The 20723-nt window shown below is 39.4% G+C and overlaps 1 protein-coding gene across 17 annotated transcripts in view; it reads left to right on the top strand.

Annotated features, from left to right (window-relative positions):
• The window catches only part of PBRM1 (polybromo 1), a 118835-nt gene that overhangs the window by 17416 nt on the left and 80696 nt on the right, over positions 1 to 20723 (top strand). For 16 of the 17 annotated variants that reach the window (XM_029917490.1, XM_029917501.1, XM_029917488.1 and 13 more), the window contains 4 exons: positions 9599 to 9742; positions 12958 to 13074; positions 17063 to 17131; positions 20381 to 20479. In XM_029917490.1, the coding sequence (XP_029773350.1) occupies positions 9599 to 9742; positions 12958 to 13074; positions 17063 to 17131; positions 20381 to 20479 (429 nt within the window). The remainder of the gene's footprint in view (positions 1 to 9598; positions 9743 to 12957; positions 13075 to 17062; positions 17132 to 20380; positions 20480 to 20723) is intronic. The other variant, XM_029917494.1, reaches the window with a different exon arrangement.

The raw sequence follows: 20723 nt of genomic DNA, 5'->3' as shown, positions 1-20723 counted from the left end.
TTTTTTGCCCATTTTTCTTTGGAGTTTTCTGTCATTTTCATATTTTTAGACATTTTTTATATATTGTAGATACTAATCCTCTTTGGTTGTATTTGTTACAAGTATCTTCTCCCATTTATGTAGCTGTTTTCATTCTTTGAGATGTCTTAATGAACAGAAGATTTTTATGTTAATATAATCAAACTTACTGGTTTTTGTAGTCTGCTATTTGTGTCTTGTTTCAGAAATTCCTTTTTCAAAGTTTATAAAGATTGTCTTTTCTCTCTCTCTCTCTCTTTTTTTTTTTTTTTTTGAAAGAGAGAGAACACAAGTGAGCAAGGGACAGAGAGAGAGGGAAAAGCGGGGCTCATCAGGGGCTCGTGTTTTACCCAAAGTGAGGTGTAAGGTCACCTGAAGCAGGGCATGAGCTCACCTAGTGTGGGACTTGAACTCACAAACTGTGGGATTATGACCTGAGCCAAAGGCAGATGCTTAATGACTGAGCCACCCAGGCACCCAAAGATATTCTTCTCTTAAATATTACATTGTATGTTAATGAACTTGAACTTAAATAAAATCCTGAAACAAAAAAAAAGAAAAAGATACTCTTATATTTTCTCCTAAAAGTTTTATAGTTTTTTGCATATAAGCTTTGAGGCAGCTCATAATGGTTTTTGATGTCTTCTGTGAGGTAGGGTGCTATTATTCTTTTCCTGACAGGGATTAGATAGCACCTTGAAGTGGCATCCTCTCCTTATTTGTCTGCTCCATCAGTGCTGACACCATTTCCATGTACTCCTGGGTCCCTTTCTGGCCCTTTATTCTATTCTTTTGGTTCTGGAAAGTTTATCTATTACTGGGCTATTACATTCTTGCTTTAATTATTGTGCCTTTATAATTCCTTATTAGGTAAGGAAAGCACTGGTTATTGATTAGTCTTGGCCCTTTTCTTATACATTTGTATATTAGTGTGTTAGGTCAAGCACAAAAAAATTATTAGAAGTTTTATTGGAATTGTATTGACTCATTAGATCATATTTTGGAGAATTGACATAATTGTGATAATGACTTTTCCAGTCTTTGAATTTGATATATTTTCATTTATTTAAATCTTCTTTAATTTATCTTAGCAAAGCTTCCTAAAGATTCTCCAAAATGTTGTTAGATTCATTCTTAATACTGGTACGTATATATATGTTTTTTTCCTTTATTTATTTTTATTTATTTATTTTCAAATGTTTTATTTATTTTTGAGAGAGAGAGGGAGAGACAGCGTGAGCAGGGGAGGGTCAGAGAGAGAGAGAGACAGAATCTGAAGACAGGCTCCCGGCTCTGAGCTAGCTGTCAGCACAGCGCCCGACGTGGGGCTCGAACCCACGAATGTGAGATCGTGACCTGATCCGAAGTTGAACGCTCAACCCACTGAGCCACCCAGGCGCCCCCTTAAACCTCCTTCTAAACAATACAAAAACCTTAGCATAATTCAACTCAGATCTCTCTATTTATGGTACTGGTATTTTATATTTTAGTTCTCTTGTGGCAGGTTTTTGTTGAAGATTTAGGTAATCTTTATACCCAGCGCGGGGCTAAAACCCCCAATTCTGAGATCAGGAGTCCCATGCTCCACCAACTGAGCCAGCCAGGTGCCCCTGTTGTGGCAGCTTTTTAATCCCATAATATAGTAATGTTACTGTTTTATATATAGTGATTATTTGTCTTTGTTTGCATTATACTCTTTATTTTTTATTTTTGACACACACACACACACCCACACACACACACACACACACCCACCATGAGCTGGGGAGGGACAGAGAGAGAGGGAGACACAGAATCCAAAGCAGGCTGTGAATTGTTAGCACAAAGCCCCACGTGGGGCTCAAACCACAGACTGAGATCATGACCTGAGCTGAAGTCAGACGCTTAACCTACTAAGCCACCTAGGCACCCTGCCTATATTACTTTTTAAGTAATTTCTTTAGTTCTGCCAATATTCTTTGTAATCTGCTTTTAAACTAATCTATTCAATCCTTAAATTTTAATTTTATATTTTAGAAATAGTTTCTTTTTCAGGGTTTTCTGTACTTACATTTTCAACCCCATTGTTTCTTTAAACATGTTCAACCTTCTTATTTTTAAAACTATGGCAGATAGTTCCAGTATCTGAGATATTTGCATGTCTGATTTTGTGGTCATCAATGCTGGCTTTCTCTTGTGCTTTTTTCACTCGTGTATTTCTTGGAACTTGATCTCTAGAGATCCTTTGAAGCTTAGATTGAAGTTGGGTTCATTCAGGGAAGTGTGTTGCTTATCCACGCGGTGGCCTGTCTCTCTTAGGGCTAGCTTATGATGAAGAGTTCTCAGATCAGTCATCCCATCCCACCCCTCCCTGCAGTGCCATGGTTTGAGATGGGCACAGGTTGAGCTGGGTGGAGGCTGAAGTAGAGGCTGAATTGTTTTGAATTCCCGCTTATACAACAGGTGTGGCCTTTGGAGTCCCAGTTTTTGGTGGGCCTCGACTTATATATCCTGTTCATGCAGCCTTTGGGACTCTTAAAAACTGAAGCTTAGGTTTATCTTGTCTAACAAATGTCCTCAGGTGAGAGGCACCAGGGTAGCTCAGTTGGCTGAGTTTCCAACTCTTGATTTTGGCTCAGGTCATGGTTTAAGAGTAAGGGATTAAGCCGTGTGTTGGGCCCCACACTGAGCATGGAGCCTACTTGAGATTCTCTCTTTCTTTCTAAAATACAAAAATAAAAAACAAATCCCCCCCCCCCCAAAACAAAATAAAAAATATCCTCAGGTGAACATCGGCTTCAGTGTTCTGCTTATTCATCTGAGCTCCTGCTTTTACTCTACTCTTGCTTTTTTTGAACATAGCTTATGACTCCTTATTGGCAGCACATTTGATACATTTTGGAATTTTGTTTATTCGATTGATTGATTTTAACATTGCATCTAGCATTGCTTTTACTGAAAAGCTTCAGTTTGAGTTCATCCCCATTACACTTCAAGAAAAGAAATCTTCAAATAAAATAGTAGGTTTAACAAAATAGAAGTAGTATTAGAATAATCATTAGCTTCTGTCCTTTGCACTTATATCCCTTAAATTGGGTCATACCTTTTAAGTTGTCTTTTTTGGGGTGCCTGGGTGGCTCAGTTGGTTGAGCATACAGATCTTGACTTTGGCTCAGGTCATGATCTCATCATTCATGAGATTAGGCCCTAAGTTGGGCTCTGTGCTGACAGTTGAGTCTGGTTGGGATTCTCTGTCTCCCTCTCTCTCTGCCCCTCCCCTACCTGTGCTCTCTCTCAAAATAAACAAGAAAATTTTTTTTTTAATTTTTCTTTTTTTTCTTTTATAGTTTATTGTCAAGTTGGTTTCCATGTAACACCCCAGTGCTCTCCACTCTCCCCAACTATTTTTTCCCCTTCCCCCATAGTCCTTTGCTGAGTTTCTCCTGTTACATTTATGAGTGAAAATGTATGGTATCTGTCCTTTTTTGCCTGACTTATTTCACTTAGCATGACACCCTTGAGGTCCATCCACGTTGCTACAAATGGCCAAATTTCATTCTTTCTCATTGCCATTCAGTATTCCATTGTATAGATAAACCTCATCTTGATCCATTCATCAGTTGATGGACATTTAGGCTCTTTCCATGATTTGGTTATTGTTGAAAGTGCTGCTATGAACATTGGGGTACATGTATCCCTTGAGTATAATCCTAACAGTGCTATTGTTGGGTCATAGGGGAGTTCTGTTAATTTTTTGAGGAACCTCCACACTGTTTTCCAGAGTGGCTGTACCAGTTTACATTCCTACCAACAGTGTAGGAGGGTGCCTGTTTCTTCACATCCTTGCCAGCATCTATAGTCTCCTGATGTATTCATTTTGGCCACTCTGACTGGCGTGAGGTGGTACCTCAGTGTGGTTTTGATTTGTATTTCCCTGATGATGAATGATGCTAAGCATCGTTTCATGTGTCTGTTGGCCATCTGGATGTCCTCTTTGGAGAAGTGTCTATTCATGTCTTCTGCCCATTTCTTCACTGGATTATTTGTTTTTCAGGTGTAGAGTTTGGTGAGTTCCTTATAGATTTTGGATATTAGCGCTTTATCCCATATGTCATTTGCAACTATCTTTTCCCATTCCATCAGTTGCCTATTAGTTTTCTTGATTGTTTCCTTTGCAATACAGAAGCTTTTTATCTTGATGAGGTCCAAATAGTTCACTTTTGCTCTTGATTCCCTTGCCTTTGGGTATGTGTTGAGTAGGAAATTGCTGCAGTTGAGGTCAAGGAGGTTGTTTCCTGCTTTCTCCTCTAGGGTTTTGATGGTTTTCCTGTCTCACACTGAGGTCCTTCATCCATTTTGAGTTTATTTTTTGTGTATGATGTAAGAAAGTGGTCTAGTTTCATTCTTCTGCATGTTGCAATCTAGTTCTCCCAGTACCATCTGTTAAAGAGGCTGTCTTTTTTCCATTGGATACTCTTTCCTGCTTTGTCAAAGATTAATTGGCCATACATATGTGGGTCCAATTCCGAGTTTTCTATTCCATTGGTCTATGTGTCTGTTTTTGTGCTGTTAACCATACTGTCTTGATGATGACAGCTTTGTAGTAGAAGCTAAAGTCTGGGGGCGCCTGGGTGGCTCAGTCGGTTGGGCCTCCGACTTCGGCTCAGGTCAGATCTCAACATTCGTGGGTTCGAGCCCTGCATCAGGCTCTGTGCTGACAGCTAGCTCAGAGCCTGGAGCCTGCTTCCGGTTCTGTGTCTCCTCCTCTCTCTGCCCCTCCCCCTCTCATGCTCTGTCTCTCTCTGTAAAAAATAAATAAATTTTAAAAAATTATTAAAAAAAGAAGCTAAAGTCTGGGATTGTGATGCCTCCCGTTTTGGTTTTCTTCTTCAATATTACTTTGGCTATTCGGGGTCTTTTGTGGTTCCATACTAATTTTAGGATAGTTTGTTCTAGTTTTGTGAAGAATGCTGGGGCAACTTTGATGGGGATGGCATTGAATGTGTAGATTGCTTTGGGAAATAATGACATTTTAACAAGGTTTATTCTTCCGATCCATGAGCACGGAATGTTTTTCCATTTCTTTGTGTCTTCTTCAATTTCCTTCATAAGTCTTCTATAGTTCTCATCATACAGATCTTTTACATCTTTGGTTAGGTTTATTCCTAGGTATTTTATGGTTTTGCATGCAATCGTGAATGGGATCAGTTTCTTGATTTCTCTTTCTGTTGCTTCATAATTGGCATATAAAAATACAACCAATTTTTGTACCCAGTGACTTTGCTGAATTCATGGATCAGTTCTAGTAGGCTTCTGGTGGAGTCGGTCAGGTTTTCCACGTAGAGTATCACGTCATCTGCGAAAAGTGAAAGTTTGACTTCTTCTTTGCCAATTCTGATGCCTTTTATTTCTTTTTGTCTGATTGCTGATGCTAGGATGTCCAGCACTATGTTAAACAACAGTAATGAGAGTGGACATCCCTGTTGTGTTCCTGATCTCAGTTTTTCCCCCATTGAGGATGATATTAGCTGTGGGCTTTTCATAATGGCTTTTATGATGTTTAAGTAAATTCCTTCTATCCCGACTTTCTTGAGGGTTTTTAAGAAAAGATGTTGTATTTTGTCAAATGCTTTTTCTGCACCTATTGACAGGATCGTAGGGTTTTTATCTTTTCTTTTGTCAATGTGATGTATCACATTGATTGGTTTGTGAATATTGAACCAGGAATTAATCCCACTTGATCATGGTGGATAATTCTTTTTATATACTGTTGAATTCAATTTGCTAGTATCTTCTTGAGTATTTTTGCATCTGTATTTATCAAGGATATTGGCCTGTTGTTCTCTTTTTTTGCTGGGTCTCTGTCCAGTTTGGGAATCAAAGTGATGCTGGCTTCGTAAAATGAGTCCGGAAGTTTTCCTTCTATTTCTATTTTTTGGAATAGCTGGAGAAGAATGGGTATTAACTCTGCTTTAAATGTCTGGTAGAATTCCCCAGGGAAGCCATCTGGCCCAGGGCTCTTACTTGTTGGGAGATTTTTGATAACTGATTCCATTTCTTCACTGGTTATGGGTCTGTTCAGGTTTTCTATGTCTTCCCATTTGAATTTTGGTAGTGCATGTGTATTTAGGAATTTGTCCATTTCTTCTAGGTTGTCTAGTTTGTTGGTATATAATTTTTCATAATATTCCCTGCTAATTGCTTGTATTTCTGGGGGATTGGTTGTAATAGATCCATTTTCATTCATGATTTTGTCTATTTGGGGGCTCTCTCTCTTTTTGAGAAGTCTGGCTAGAGGTTTACTAATTTTGTTTATTCTTTCAAAAAACCAACTCTTGGTTTCATTGATCTGTCCAACTGTTTTTCTGGATTCTATATTGTTTATTTCTTCCCTGATCTTTATTATTTCTCTTCTTCTGCTGGGTTTGGTGTGCTCTTGCTGCTCTCCTTCTAGCTCCTTTAGGTGCTCTGTTAGGTTTTGTATTTGCATTTTTTCTAGTTTCTTGAAATAGATCTCAATTGCAATATACTGTACTCTTAGGACTGCCTTTGCTGCATCCCAAAGCATTTGGATTGTTATATTTTCATTTTCATTTGTTTCCATATATTTTTTAAATTTTTTAACATTTATTTATTTTTGAGAGACAGAGACGGATCATGAGCAGGGAAGGGGCAGAGAGAGAGAGAGGGACACACAGAATCGGAAACAGGCTCCAGGCTCTGAGCTGTGAGCACAGAGCCCAACACGGGACTCAAACCCATGAACTGTGAGGTCATGACCTGAGCTAAAGTCAGACACTCAACCAACTGAGCCATCCAGGAGCCCCTGTTTCCATGTATTTTTTAAATTTCTTGTCTGATTGCCTGATTGGCCCAATCGTTCTTTAGTAGGGTGGTCTTTAACTTGCATGTTTTGGGAGGTTTTCCAGACTTTTTCCTGTGATTGATTCAAGTTTCATAGCATTGTGATCTGAAAGTGTGCATGGTATGATCTGAATTCTTTTATATTTATTGGAGGCTGCTTTATGACCCAGTATGTGGTCTGTGTTGGAGAATGTACCATATGCACTCGAGAACAAAGTGAATTCCCTAGCCTCAGGATGTAGAGTTCTAAATATATCTGTCACACCCATTTGTTCCAATGTGTTGTTCAGGTCCATTGTTTCCTTAGTGATTTTCTATCTAGTTGATCTATCCATTGCTGGAAGTGGAGTGGTAAAATCCTGTGCAATTAGCACATTCTTATCAATAAGGTTGTTTCTGTTTTTGATTAAGTGTTTTATGTATTTGGGTGCTCCCAAATTCGGTGTGTAGATATTTATAATTGTTAGATCTTCCTGATGGAGAGACCCTGTAATTATCATATAATGCCCTTCTTCATCTCTTGTTACTGCCTTTACTTGAAAGCCCAGTTTGTCCAATATAAGTATGGCTACTCTGGCTTTCTTTTGTCTTCCAGTCGTATGATAGGTAGTTCTCCATGCCCTTACTTTTAATCTGAAGGTGTCTTCAGGTCTAAAATGAGTCTCTTGTAGACAGCAAATAGATGGATTTGGGTTTTTAACCCATTCTGCTACCCTGTGTCGTATGATTGGAGTGTTCAGTCCATTTACTTTCAGTGTTATTATTGAAAAATATGGGTTTAGAGTCATTGTGTTCTCTGTAGGGTTCATGCTTGTAGTTGTGTCTCTGGTACCATGCATTCCTTGCAAGATTTCCCTCATAGAGTCTCTCTTAAGATTTATTAACTGACTGAGCCCCCCAGGCGCCCCTTTTCTCTCAGGATTTCTTGTAGGGCTGGCTTGATGATGATGAATTCTCTCAATTTTTGTTTATTTGGGAAAACCTTTATCTCTCCTTCTGAATGATAGACTTGCTGGATAAAGGATTCTTGGCTGCATATTTTTTCTGTTTATCACATTGAAGATTTCCTGCCATTCGTTTCTAGCCTGCAAAGTTTCAGTAGATAGGTCTGTAACTACTCTGATAGGTTTCACTTTGTATGTTAGGGCCCTTTAATCCCTAGCTGCTTTCAGAATTCTCTCTTTATCTTTATATTTTGCCAGTTTCACTATGATATGTTGTGCCAAAGGTTGTTTCAAGTTACGTCTGAGGGGGTTCCCTTTGCCTCTTGGATTTCAGTGTCTATATCTTTCCCCAGATTGGGGAAGTTCTTAGTTATAGTTTGTTCAAGTACCCCTTCAGCACCTTTCTTCTTCTTCAAGAATTCCTATGATATAGACATTGTTTCATTTGATTGTATCACTCAGGTCTCAAATTCTCCTTTCATGCTCCTGGATCAGTTTCTCTCTCTTTTTCCCAGCTTCCTCTTTGTCTATAATTGTGTCTTCTAATTCACCTGTTCTCTCTGCCTCTCCAATCCATGAAGTGGCTGCCTTCATTTTATTATGTACTTCATTTAGCATTTTTTAATTTGTCACAACTATTTTTAAGATCATAGTCTTTGTAGCAATAGTTTCTCTGTTGTCTTTCATGCCTTTTTCAAGCCTAGTGATTAATTTTATGACAGTTGTTCTAAATTCCTGCTCAGTTATGTTGTTTATATCTGTTTTGAGCAATTCTGTAGTTGTGATTTCTTCCTGGAATTTCTTTGGAGGAGAGTTTTTCCATTTCATCATTTTGGCTAGCTTTCTGTCTCTTATCAGTTTTGAAAGCTTTTTATGAACTCTGTACCTGTGAGCATTGCTATATGAAAGGAGGCTCATTGACTGTCCAGGGCCTGTTTGTTTAGGAAGTGTTCTTTTGATGGTGTCCATTGGTCTCTCTTCTTGTGCCTTTGGTTATTTTATTTCCCTACTCATATTGAAATTTGGGACTCTCCACTATGTGTACTTTGGCTTGTTTCTTGAGGTGGCCCTGTGAGGCTGTCTTTTTAGCAGACTCTGTGTCTTTTCCTCCCACTCTTGCAGTTCAGTGTCTTATGGCTTCAGTCCTTCCTAGTTTTAAAGATGCAGGCTGGCAAAAAAGTATAGAGCTCCCTACTTCTCTGCCATCTTGCTCTTCCAGAAAAAAACTTTTTTAAATAAAATTTTAAAAAGTGTCTTTCTTAGTGTATGACTAATAATTTGCCTTAATTTAACAAATCATATATATTCTCCCACAAGTCTTTCTGTAATGAAATAGTAGGGCATAAATCAGTAAAATAATGATTCTACAATAAACTCAGTTCAGAGGAGAAATTAAGGCCCATCTATCTTTTTTTCTTAACTTTAATTGAGTTAAAAATGTTTATTTATTTTTGAGGGAGAAAAAATAAGCGAGAGAGAGCTGGGGAGGGGCAGATATAGAGTGAGACACAGAATCCAAAGCAGGCTCCATGCTCTGAGCTGTCAGCACAGAACCCCAACACAGGGCTCCAACTCACAAACCACGAGATCATGCCCTGGAAGCTAACCGATTGAGCTGCCCAGGTGCCCCAAGGCCCATGTATCTTTAATCACAAGGATATCTAAATTTGTAATAAAGTCCAAAGTTATCTCTTAGAGTACTAGTCTCTTGTGGATCAGGATACTTAGTAGTTATTGACTTACAATAAATTAACTAAAGTGCTGTTTTTTCTCTTCTCTTTGTTAATGTACAGCCAGAGTCTCCTGAATATAAAGCTGCTTGCAAACTCTGGGATTTGTACCTTCGAACAAGAAATGAGTTTGTTCAGAAAGGAGAAGCAGATGATGAAGATGATGATGAAGATGGGCAAGACAATCAAGGCACAGTGACTGAAGGAGTAAGTGTGCAGCTGGAATGGGTAAGATGGACCACTGGGAGGTGGACAAGGCCCCTGCCTATAATTTCTTCTGTGCTGCTTGGGCAGCTGGGCTGCCTGTGGAGTTTTGTTGGTAACTAGAAGGGCAAAGGGGCGTACAGCCATGGAGCCCCATTGCAATTACGAGGGATGCTAGCACATCCTGGACAGTGTGTGTCGTGAGTGGTTGTTTCCATGAGTTGCTCTTACATTAATGCGTATATCCTGCCCAGTTATAAGGAGAACCTTCATATTATTAAGGATTGTTCCAGTATTGTTAGATTGAGCTATCTTATAAGGGTGGGCAGTGTTATGATTAAAAGTTGGAGAGTCAGTAGAATCATCTTAGGGATATTTTTGTAGATTAGACTATAATGTTCCTAGAACATGCCAGGTATGCTTCTGCCTCTGGAATTTTGAAATTGCTCTTCTGCTTAGAATGTGCTTCCTCTGGCCCTTTCTGCGAGCTGCTCTTTTTCATGATTTTTTTTTTCTAGTTATTTGTTTTGGTGAGGAAGGGCACAGAGAGAGGGAAAGAGAGAATTCCAAGCAGACTCTGCACTGTCAGTGATGAGCCCAACATGGGGCTTGAACTCACAAATTGTGAGATTATGACCTGAACCAAGATCAAGAGTCAGACATTCAACTGACTGAGCCACCTAGGCATCCCTCTTATTCATGATTCTAACATCCATTAAAACAGTGTCAGCTAGGGGCGCCTGGGTGGCTCAGTCAGTTGAGTGTTGGCTTCGGCTCAGGTCATGATCTCATGATTCATGGGTTCGAGCCCCGTGTCGGGCTCTATGCTGACAGCCAGCTAGAGCCTAGAGCCTGCTTCAGATTTTGTGTCTCCCTCTCTCTCTGATCCTCCCCTGCTCACACTGTCTCTCTCTCTCTCAAAAATAAAGAAAACATTAAAAAAATTTTTTAAAAAAACAACAACAACGTCAGCTAGGAGGGGACTTTCTTGACTATTTATCTAAATTGTTTGCCTCATAACCCCCTTTCCCATCATCACAGCATACTGTTCTGTGGTCTTTATTTTATATCACTGTATGTGAAATAGCTTATTTGTTTGCATGTTTACTTTCTGTCTTCCCCCAAGGAGAATGAGAGTGCCACAAAAGATACTGCCTTATTCACCTATTCCTGGCATCTAGACCATGTGTGGCATGTAGGTACTGTTGAATACTTGACGAATGAACACACACATTAGAAAAAGAAAAAAGGATAGTAAAAGAAGGATCTCACTCCTGTAGCTAAATGGTGAGATGCCCAAAGCAGAGCATTCCCCTTTCTTCCCTAGTTAATCAAAATAGGCCTTTTGCTGAAACTCCAACACATAAAAGAAGTGGTAGGTGAATTTCTCAAAAATGTCAACTACTTGGAGTCTCAAAATATACTTCCTAGGTACCGTGTCAATTTCTTTCTCGCAGTTAAAATTAGGTAGAAGGAAGCTAACTAGGGATTCCCTGGAATTTTACTCTCTGATATTAATATAGAAACAGCAACTTACCCCCTGCTTTCTCACACAGAGCATTACCTACAGAGGGCTCAGCCTTATACGTTTCCAGGGTTCTAGTCAGAAAATGAAATTGCCTACATTTAGGACTTGCCTGTATTTCTTTTGGTAAGAAATTGGGAGGATCTTGCACATTCATATTTATATCTCCCAAGCTTCTTCCTTGCTCTAAGTTCTTGTGAAGAGAGAGGGAATTTTCAAGTTTCTTATTTTTATTTATTTTATTTTATTAATTAATTTATTTATTTATTTATTTATTATTTTTTAATGTTTTATTTAGTTTTGAGAGAGAGACAGAGCATGAATGGGCAGGGGCAGAGAGAGAGGGAGACACAGAATTGGAAGCAGGCTCCAGGCTCTGAGCTGTCAGCACAGAACCCGATGCAGGGCTCAAACCTATGAATGTGAGATCATGACCTGGGCCGAAGTCGGAAGCTTAACCAACTAGGCCACCCAGGCACCCCAAGTTTCTTATTTTTAAATTCAGAATGATTTCCTTGGAGTTTTCCCAGTTGTGAAAATAGGCTTATGAATGTATTCACACACTCTGCTCCCCTTTGTCACCAGCAACACACGTTTCCGAAGTAGCTGATTGGGTTGGAAGGAGAGGAATCTTGGCTGCAGAATAGAACTCTCCTCTTTCTGAAACTAACTCTGTGGTGCTATGTTTTAGCCAGGAAGTAAATGACTTAAACATGGGTATTTTTAGTCTGTTTAATCAGTGTTCTGATTGTTCTCTAACCTACGGTTAGGTACTCGCAGCTAATCACATGTTTTTTATATGTTAAGTATTTATTATTGCTATATACGATGCACAAGGCCCAAGAGATGTTAATGTTCTCTCTGTAGAGTTAATGTTGGACCTTAAAATTGAGACTGTTCTAAATAAAAAAGACATGTTGGGTGGATGAGGACACAAATAACAGTGCTTTTATGATTTAAACCAGAAATACCATTAATCTTTCTATTTATATGCACAAAACATGGTTTGGACATGAAGTACATTTAATATAATCCTTGACTAACACATGCCATTGCTCACTATAGAAACTGGCTTCAGACTCAGACCCTACCCTGGCAAGTACTCTTTGGGGTATGAACATTCCCATGTTGAAACAATGGCTAAGGTAGGAGTAAGTCAGCCAGTCTGCAGAGCAGAAGTGATGTGCTTTAGTTGACTTAATACTCCTTCAGTTTTGAGATAGTTTGAATCCTGTTGTTAGATCTGGCCATGCACCCCATAAATAAAAAACATGTCATTGTTGTACTAGAGTATCAACACTTCAGTAGATATGAACAGCAGATGTAGAGATGGTCAGGTATCGTGGAGCATGTTTTCTCTGTCTCGGTTGCTCAGACCCTAAAAAGGTATGTATTTCCATCATTTCATACTTATGGCACCATTAGAGTTCAGTAAAAGGACCTGATCTAAGAGGTTTAGTTACTAATGAGGGAGCCTCATTAGTTTCACATATGTCTTTCTGATGGTCCATCATCAGAGCATTTTTATGGTATTCTTGAAACTTCTATTTAAAATAAGTACTGTTTAGAAGTTGTCTTTTTTTTCAATTAGCTTTAAATTTTAGAAGCTGTTTAATATTAGCATTTATTTTTGGATTTTTCTCACAGTTCTTCTCTCTCCTTTCTCTCCTTCCATCTAACCCCCTCCTCCTAGTCTTCTCCAGGTTACTTGAAGGAGATCCTGGAGCAGCTTCTTGAAGCCATAGTTGTAGCCACAAATCCTTCAGGACGTCTCATTAGTGAGCTTTTTCAGAAACTGCCTTCTAAAGTGGTAAGTGATGCAATTAAAGACAGGGGACTCACTTTCAGTGTTTTGATCTTTTTTTTGGTTTTGTTTTGTTTTGTTTTGTTTTTGTACTTCACAAAATTTATTAATTCTTAGCAGATAAGGTAAGTTAATTCAAGGCATTGGAGGCTGCTGAGAGATCTTCCTTGTGGCCTCAACAGCAAGCACATAAGATATGTTCTGTAATTTTACTTGGCCTAAAGGTTGTAGATTTTTAAAAATTTTTGGTTTTGATTGGTAATTCTTATTGTTTATTTTTTGTTTTTCATTGTTGTAAAATATACATATGATTTACCATTTAACCACTTAAGTGTATGGTTCAGTGACACTAAGTACATTCATCTTGTATGTCTCTTTCATTAACTGAAACTCCGTATCCATTCAACAATAACTCCTCATTTCTTCCCATCCCCCAGCCCTGGCAACTACCATTTTCTGTTCTCTCTCTATGAATCTGACTACTCTAAGTACCTGACAATAAGTGGACTCATACAATATTTCTCCTTTTATATTTAGCTTATTTCATTTAGCATAACGTATTCCAGGGTTCATCCATGGAATGTCCTTCCCAGGATTCATTCATGGAATCCATGAAGAATTTACTTGCTTTTTAAGGCTAAAATTCCACTGGGGGCGCCTGGGTTGGTCAGTCGGTTAAGTGTCCAACTTCATCTCAGGTCATGATCTCACAGTTTGTGGGTTCGAGCGCCATGTCGGGCTCTTCACTGACACCTCAGAGCCTGGAGACTGCTTCAGATTCTGTGTTTCCCTCTGTCTCTGCTCCTCTTCTACTCTCACTCTGTCTCTCCACAAACATTAAATAATACACCATAGTATACATGTACCACATTTTGTTTATCTATTCATCTATCACTGGACATTTGGGTTGTTTCCAAGATTGGTAATTCTTAAATAACTAAGTAAGTACCTAAACTAAACGTTTTACTTATAAAAGAAAAAGAAACATTCTCTTTGCTCAGGAGACAGAACAAGAGGAAGATTTTATTGAGTTCTTCCTCTTTTAGTTCTCTGGATTTCCTGGTGTTGGAGAAGAGAGAGATTGACTAGTACTCTTCTACCCCAAAGAGGAGGAACTTTCTAGTCTAGTGAGACCCTTTAAAAGTGGCAGGGCCTCTTGTGGCTTCATACCCAGAAGGCAAAGAACATAGCTAAAGTTCCACTTTATCTGTGGAACTACAAAAATTTCCATGACCTAAGCATTCTTGTATTTCTAGACTAGGATATACTTTTAGAGGTCCTCCACTGTAGCACGTCACTTCTCTGTGATCGTTTACTTTTTATCTACCTTGTTCCCTGGTCCTTGAATTTAAGACAGATTATATCATATTTTCTTTTGTGTTCTTACTGTGTAGTTGGAACCCAGCACGTCCTAGGTATGTAAGAAGTGCTTATTGATGGGATGAGTGGCTTGCCCCTTTCCCCATCAGTCACAAGACTGCTTATTTAGAGGTGTGTCTTGACTAGTTGTAGGGCAGTTCTCACATTAGAAATAAGGCCTAGTGGCACTTGGGTGTCTCACTCGGTAGAACATAGGATTCTTGATCTCGGGGTTATGTGTTTGAGCCCCATATTGGGTATAGACTTAAAAAAAAAAAAGAAAGGAAGTATATATGACTACTGCTACCTATCCTAAGTGTAGATCTCATTAGAAAAATACAGGATTATGTTGGTCATATGTTTAGATTTTTTTCCAAATGTTTAAATTTTAAGAAAAAAGGGAAACAGATGATTTCTTAAATAAATAAACAGAATTACCATATGGCCTAGCAATTCCACGTTGGATGTATGCCCAGAGGAACTGAAAGCAGTATCTCAGAGAGGTATTTGTTCATAGCTGTGTTATTCACAGTAGCTGAAACATGGAAGCATCTCATACGTCCCTTGACAGGTAAATAGATAAATGAAATGTGGCATATACACACAATGGAGTGTTATTCAGTATTTAAGAAAGAATGAAATTCTGACATACACTATAATAAGAATGAACCCTGAACACATTATAGTAAGTGAAATAAGAGGGCCACAACAGGACCAATATTGGATGGCTCCTCTTGTAGGAAGTACTTAGAGTAGTCAAATTCATAGAGAAAGTAGAGTTGTGGTTTCCAGAGGCTGACAGGAAGGGAAAGGGGGGAGCTGCTGTTCAGTGGGTGTGAAGTTTCCATTTGGGAAGATGAAAAGTTTGGAAAGAGGATGATGGCGATGATTGCACAATAATGGGAATGTACTTAATGCCACAACCACACACTTATAAGGGTTGAATGGTGAATCTTTTATATCTTTAATCACAAAACTCTGAGAAAGGAGTATAGTCTTTACTCAAAATCTACTCTAGAGTAGCAGGAGATCATCACTAGTGGTCAAGCCACAAAAGGTAACTTGGAGCAAGAAAACATCAATACCGTGTTCCCCCATTCTGGAACAATATTCAAGGATACCATGCAGCAGGACTTGGTTGGACAAAGCAGGTTCCCATTGGTCCCTCAGAAAGTGACAGTTTCAAAGACTGTAAAGACTGAGGATCAGGATAGGAGGGCAGTTTTTACCTTTGCTTTATGAGCCCTTCCTTAGCTGAACTGGCTAAGTGGGAGAAGGGGGTTGTGACTATTGTGGGCCCAACAGCTGGGAGTACATGCTATCCCAGCCTGGGTGGCCTCAGCATAATTTGTTTTCTGAACTGTTTCTCAGAAGTAGAATTGGTTAAGAGGGTGGGCAAAAAAGGGGCTGGATCCAAGGAAAAAACAAAAAACAACACACACACGCAGTAGGAGTTGAAAAAGAAGGGGTAAGCTGAGGATTCAAACGAGAGAAAGCATCCCTGAGATCATGTCCTCAGCCCAGCAACTGAGTAAAGGCCGTAACCTCCTGCTTTTTGTTATTGTACGGGCTGCAAGGATCGGAAGAGCATGGAGAGTGCAGTCTCACCTCCCCTGACACCTCTCTCACTTACCGCTTTTGATTTTTGGTCAACTTCAGTCATTTCCTCCAAGGAACCAAACCTGTAGGAAAGGCTCAAGGCAGTGAACACACACTAGGCTTTGTGAGACCCTTAAAGGGCGTTCCTCTAATATAGCTTAACTTCTTTACTTGTGATGACCTAATCTTTGATGGGAAAGCAGAAAGTGCTTATAATTTTACTCAGTTTTGTTTTAAAATAGTTTCATTTAAAATGTGTTTTATTTTATAAAAAATTAATTTGACCAAAATTAGTGAAAGCCTTAAACCTGAAGGTAATAAGCATGTACGCTTACATCTTGTAGATCGTTAAAAATTTTATATGAAATAGGATAATATTGTATGATTTAGATTGCACAGTTAAAAGAGTTTATGAGAACATTCAGAAACATTCCTCTGCTTCATTGTCAGTCATAGATATGTTAAAAACTTAAATTTAAAATTGTGTGATTCTGTGAATTTAGAACTTTTTAAAACATTAAATTGTGGTGTGTTAGTTAGATCATGATAATTACCAAATGCTAACTGTAAACTCCTGTACTATGCTCTTGTGTATTTCATAAAGCTTGTTAAAATCAAATTCTGTCTGGGGCACCTGGGTGGCTCAGTTGGTTACGCATCCGACTTCGACTCAGGTCATGATCTCACGGTCCATGGGTTCGAACCTCACATCAGGCTCTGTGCTGACAGTTCAGCGCCTGGAGCCTGCTTCGGATTCTGTGTCTCTCTCTTTCTCTGTCCCTCCACTATTCACGCTCTGTCTCTCAAAAAATGAATAAACGTTAAAAAATTTTTTTAATATAATCTCTGTTTCTAAAAAAAAAATCAAATTCTGCCTGTTTCAGACATGACAAACAATATGCTGTATAGCTTTGTCAGTAACCTTGTACTTCAGAGAACTGTTCAGTTGATTAACACATTGTCAGTGTGCTTCTTTGTTTTCTTACTAGCTAGATACTTCTTATTTATTTAGCATGCCTGGGTTTTTGTCTTCCAGCAATATCCAGATTATTATGCAATAATTAAAGAGCCTATAGATCTCAAGACCATTGCCCAGAGGATACAGGTATGAAGATTACCATATGTAACCATATGTCGTTTGGGGAAGTTTGGTCTGTGGTCTCTTTTAGAGGCTTTTAGGAAACAGAGAAGCAGATGTCTCTGTAAGGGATTTTAGCAATATAATGAAAATGGATTAGAGTGGTATAGCTGATTATAGCTTTGGGGGAGGCAGGATAGTGTCTCTTTTGCATTTTTTCCTGTAGGGAGGAAAGCAGGATTTTCAATAACATGGTAAATCTTGCTCTTAGGACAACAATTAAAAAGCATGTGGCATAAACATGTCTGGTTGTAAAAGGTACATTGGCAATAAAGCTTTGTTATTTATTCTTACGTGCTTCCAAATAGTTTTAGGATATCTCAGAATAAGTTACCTGCAGCATATTTTAGAGTGTAATGTCAGTGAAAACAGACTTCAGGGGCGCCTGGGTGGCTCAGTCAGTTAAGCCTCCGACTTTGGTTCAGGTCAGATCTCACATTCGTGGGTTTGAGCCCCGCATCATGCTCTGTGCTGACAGCTAGCTCAGAGCCTGGAGCCTGCTTCTGGTTCTGTGTCTCCTCTCTCTGCCCCTCCCCCTTTCATGCTCTGTCTCTCTCTGTATCAAAAATAAATAAAAACATTAAAAAATATTAAAAAAACCAGAGACTTCATTCTCTTTGAGTGCCTTCCTCCCTGTATCTCCAGCAATAGCAGCAGCTATCACTCACCTATCATTGGTAGGTGTCTGCTCTGTTCTAAGTACTTTTATGTATTAGCTGATTCATTTTTATAGCCACACCGTGAGGTGAACTCTAGTATTCTTCCTGTTTTACAGATGAGGAAACTGAAGCACAGAGGTAGTAAGTCACTTGCCCAAGTCATCAGCTAGTAAGGAAAAGTGTTAGGATTTGAATCCAGACGTTCTGGCTCCAGAGTCTGTGCTCTTAGCCCCTGCACTGTTCCTGCCTCTCAATAGATATTTATTCAGTGAATGAGTGACTGAAATTGAAAACTTGATGATCAGAGGTTAAGGAAGGTATAGGGAGAAAGAGCTAAATTTTACAAAAAATACAGTTTTTAGAGTTGTGCTGATGTGGGTTAATTTCCTAGCTCTGCTCCTGATCAGCTGTATCACTTCAGTCAGGCGACTTGCCTGTTTTCCTCTGCTCTGCACTGAGTGTAGTGTTGCCACTTTGCAGAGTTGGAGGGGGCAGTGATCATGTGTGTGAAGCATCTCACAGAGCACCTATGGGATGTAGCCTTGGTCCGTGTCAGTCACTGATCCTCCCAGAGTAAGGAAGGCTTGGGGCTCCTGGTAGATAAAACAAAAAGGAAAATTTAATGTGTTGCATGGTCTCATTGAGAAAGGAGACTGAAAACAAGTGGTTTGCCAGGGGGGAGAAACATCATTGGCTTTAAAGTTCTAGGAGAGTAGTGAAGAGTAGTAATTACTGGTACCATAATACATCTTCACAGAATGTTAAAATCCAGATTCACCAATGTATCACCTGGTTTTTAAGGCAGCTCCCTACCTGCTGCTGGTAATGACTTAGTCTCCTGGAACCTAAATCCGTGGGGTTCCTAACCTCTATCTGGGGGGAAGAAGTTTTTATAATCCTGAAGTTTAGATCAGATCTTTGGATACCCCTGCCCCAGCCCCAGTCTTCTCTCCAAGACCTCACTTCTTATCTTGACTTTTCTTTCCAGAAGCTGTACAGAAGTACCTCCTTTTCCCATCACCCTAATCGAGATCTCATCCACTTATGTCCAAATTATTGTAATAGTCTTTCTTACCTCTCTGATGAAAGACTCTCAAGTCCTTTGTGCATGTTTGCTTCCTGACCCTTGCTTTCTTCCTTTCTTTTCTTTTTGATTCCACAGCCCAGAGCCTTGTCGCTTGTTTTCTTTGGCCTCCTGCAGCAAGTCCCACTTTCTTGTACTGGTGCAATAGTAGCCAACTTTGAATAACTCCACTAGAAGGGGAATCCCTTGAAAGGATACTGGGTAGCTCATGGAAGGCAGGCAGGAGAAGTAGCCTTAGGGAAGTGGGAAGAAGTTAGGGACATTGTGGCGCAGCTGAGGTCAATGCTGTGTCTTTGTAGTGCCATTGCTGTTCCTAATGCCACTCACCACTGTCGGCCCTGGAGGCTCGCTGCTCCACTCTGCTTTATTTGCCCTCCGTGGGGGTCAGGAATTCATTTTCTCCATTCGTTTGCCCTTGCTCTAGTCCCTCAAGACTCAAGCATGACTTATCTACCCTTGCCTGGATGCTAGGCTGCTGGCAGTGCTACCTACCATCTGCTTACTTCTACCCACTGTTGTGGAAGATAGGTCCCTCCCTCCCACCTGAGCTGCGGTTTTCTCCAAATAAAGAGGATGCTAAAGGGTGCCTGGCCAGCTCATTTGGTAGAGTGTGTGACTCTCGATCTTGGGGTTGTGAGTTCGAGCCCCATGTTGGATTCAGAGATTACTTCAAAATAAAATCTTTAAAATAAAAAAATAAAGAGGATGCTCAGATGTTGGGTATTCGCACATGGCAAATAACCAGCTACTCTCTTTTGTCTGGCTGCCTGAATTCTGCCTTATTTATTCTCATCTATGCAGCCTATGCTCATGGTTCTGCCTTCCCCAACCCTCTACTTTACTTAATTTGGTTTTCTCAGTCTTTCTAGAATGTGTTGGTTCATTTCTGTGTCCTTCTCATTAGTCATGTGTACCTTTTGCCTGGAGTGTCTCCTTTTCTTCCTTTTCTTTGTAAATTGAAGGCAGTTCTAAGTGTCCCTAGGTTATTGGGCTTGAGTGAGCTTTACATAACAGCTCTAGCATGGAGCCAGTAGGTGCTCACAAAATGTTAACCTCTGTGCTAGACTATCTGACGTAATCTGTCGAACTAGAGGAGTTTTACTTCACACTCATAAGTCTACCTTAATGGATTAGTATTCACAAAGCACTTAGAACAGTGCTTAACACATTATAAGCACTACATGTTTGCTAAATTAAATGACACCTACCTGACTTGATCTTTTAAAAATTATGTTTTTATGACTCTTAACGTAGCTCTGGTTTTGTTATCTATTTTAGAAACGTGTATGTTAAGTGGACAGTTGTAATCGTTTATAAAAGAGAAAATGACTTTATATATTGTTCACGCGTATTTTCCAATAAAGTCTTTGAATATGTTAACAATTTAAAAATATGTGGAGTTCTTTTTTTTTAAAAGGTCATACTGATTAACTCTCAATAAGAGGAATTGCTGTATTTTGTTGTTTACTCTAGAATGGAAGCTACAAAAGTATTCATGCAATGGCCAAAGATATAGATCTCCTAGCAAAAAATGCAAAAACTTATAATGAGCCTGGTTCTCAAGTATTCAAGGTTAGTGTTTTGTTGTTGTTTTCATTGGTAAGAGTGATATCTTACTTTGGAGCCAACAGTTTCACATTAACGACTTTATTGAGTTAAAATTCACATACCATACGTTTCCCTCTGAGTGTAATTTAATGGTATATAGTGTCTTCACAGAGTTGTGCAGCCATCACCACAATCAGGTAGCTCCATTTCCCCCCCGCCTCCCCACCCCTAGGAGCATTGATCCACTCTCTGTCTTTGTGAATTTGCC

The sequence above is a fragment of the Suricata suricatta genome, chromosome 12 (assembly GCF_006229205.1).
Source record: "Suricata suricatta isolate VVHF042 chromosome 12, meerkat_22Aug2017_6uvM2_HiC, whole genome shotgun sequence".
NCBI lineage: Eukaryota > Metazoa > Chordata > Mammalia > Carnivora > Herpestidae > Suricata > Suricata suricatta.
This window is presented reverse-complemented; position numbering and strand designations above follow the sequence as displayed.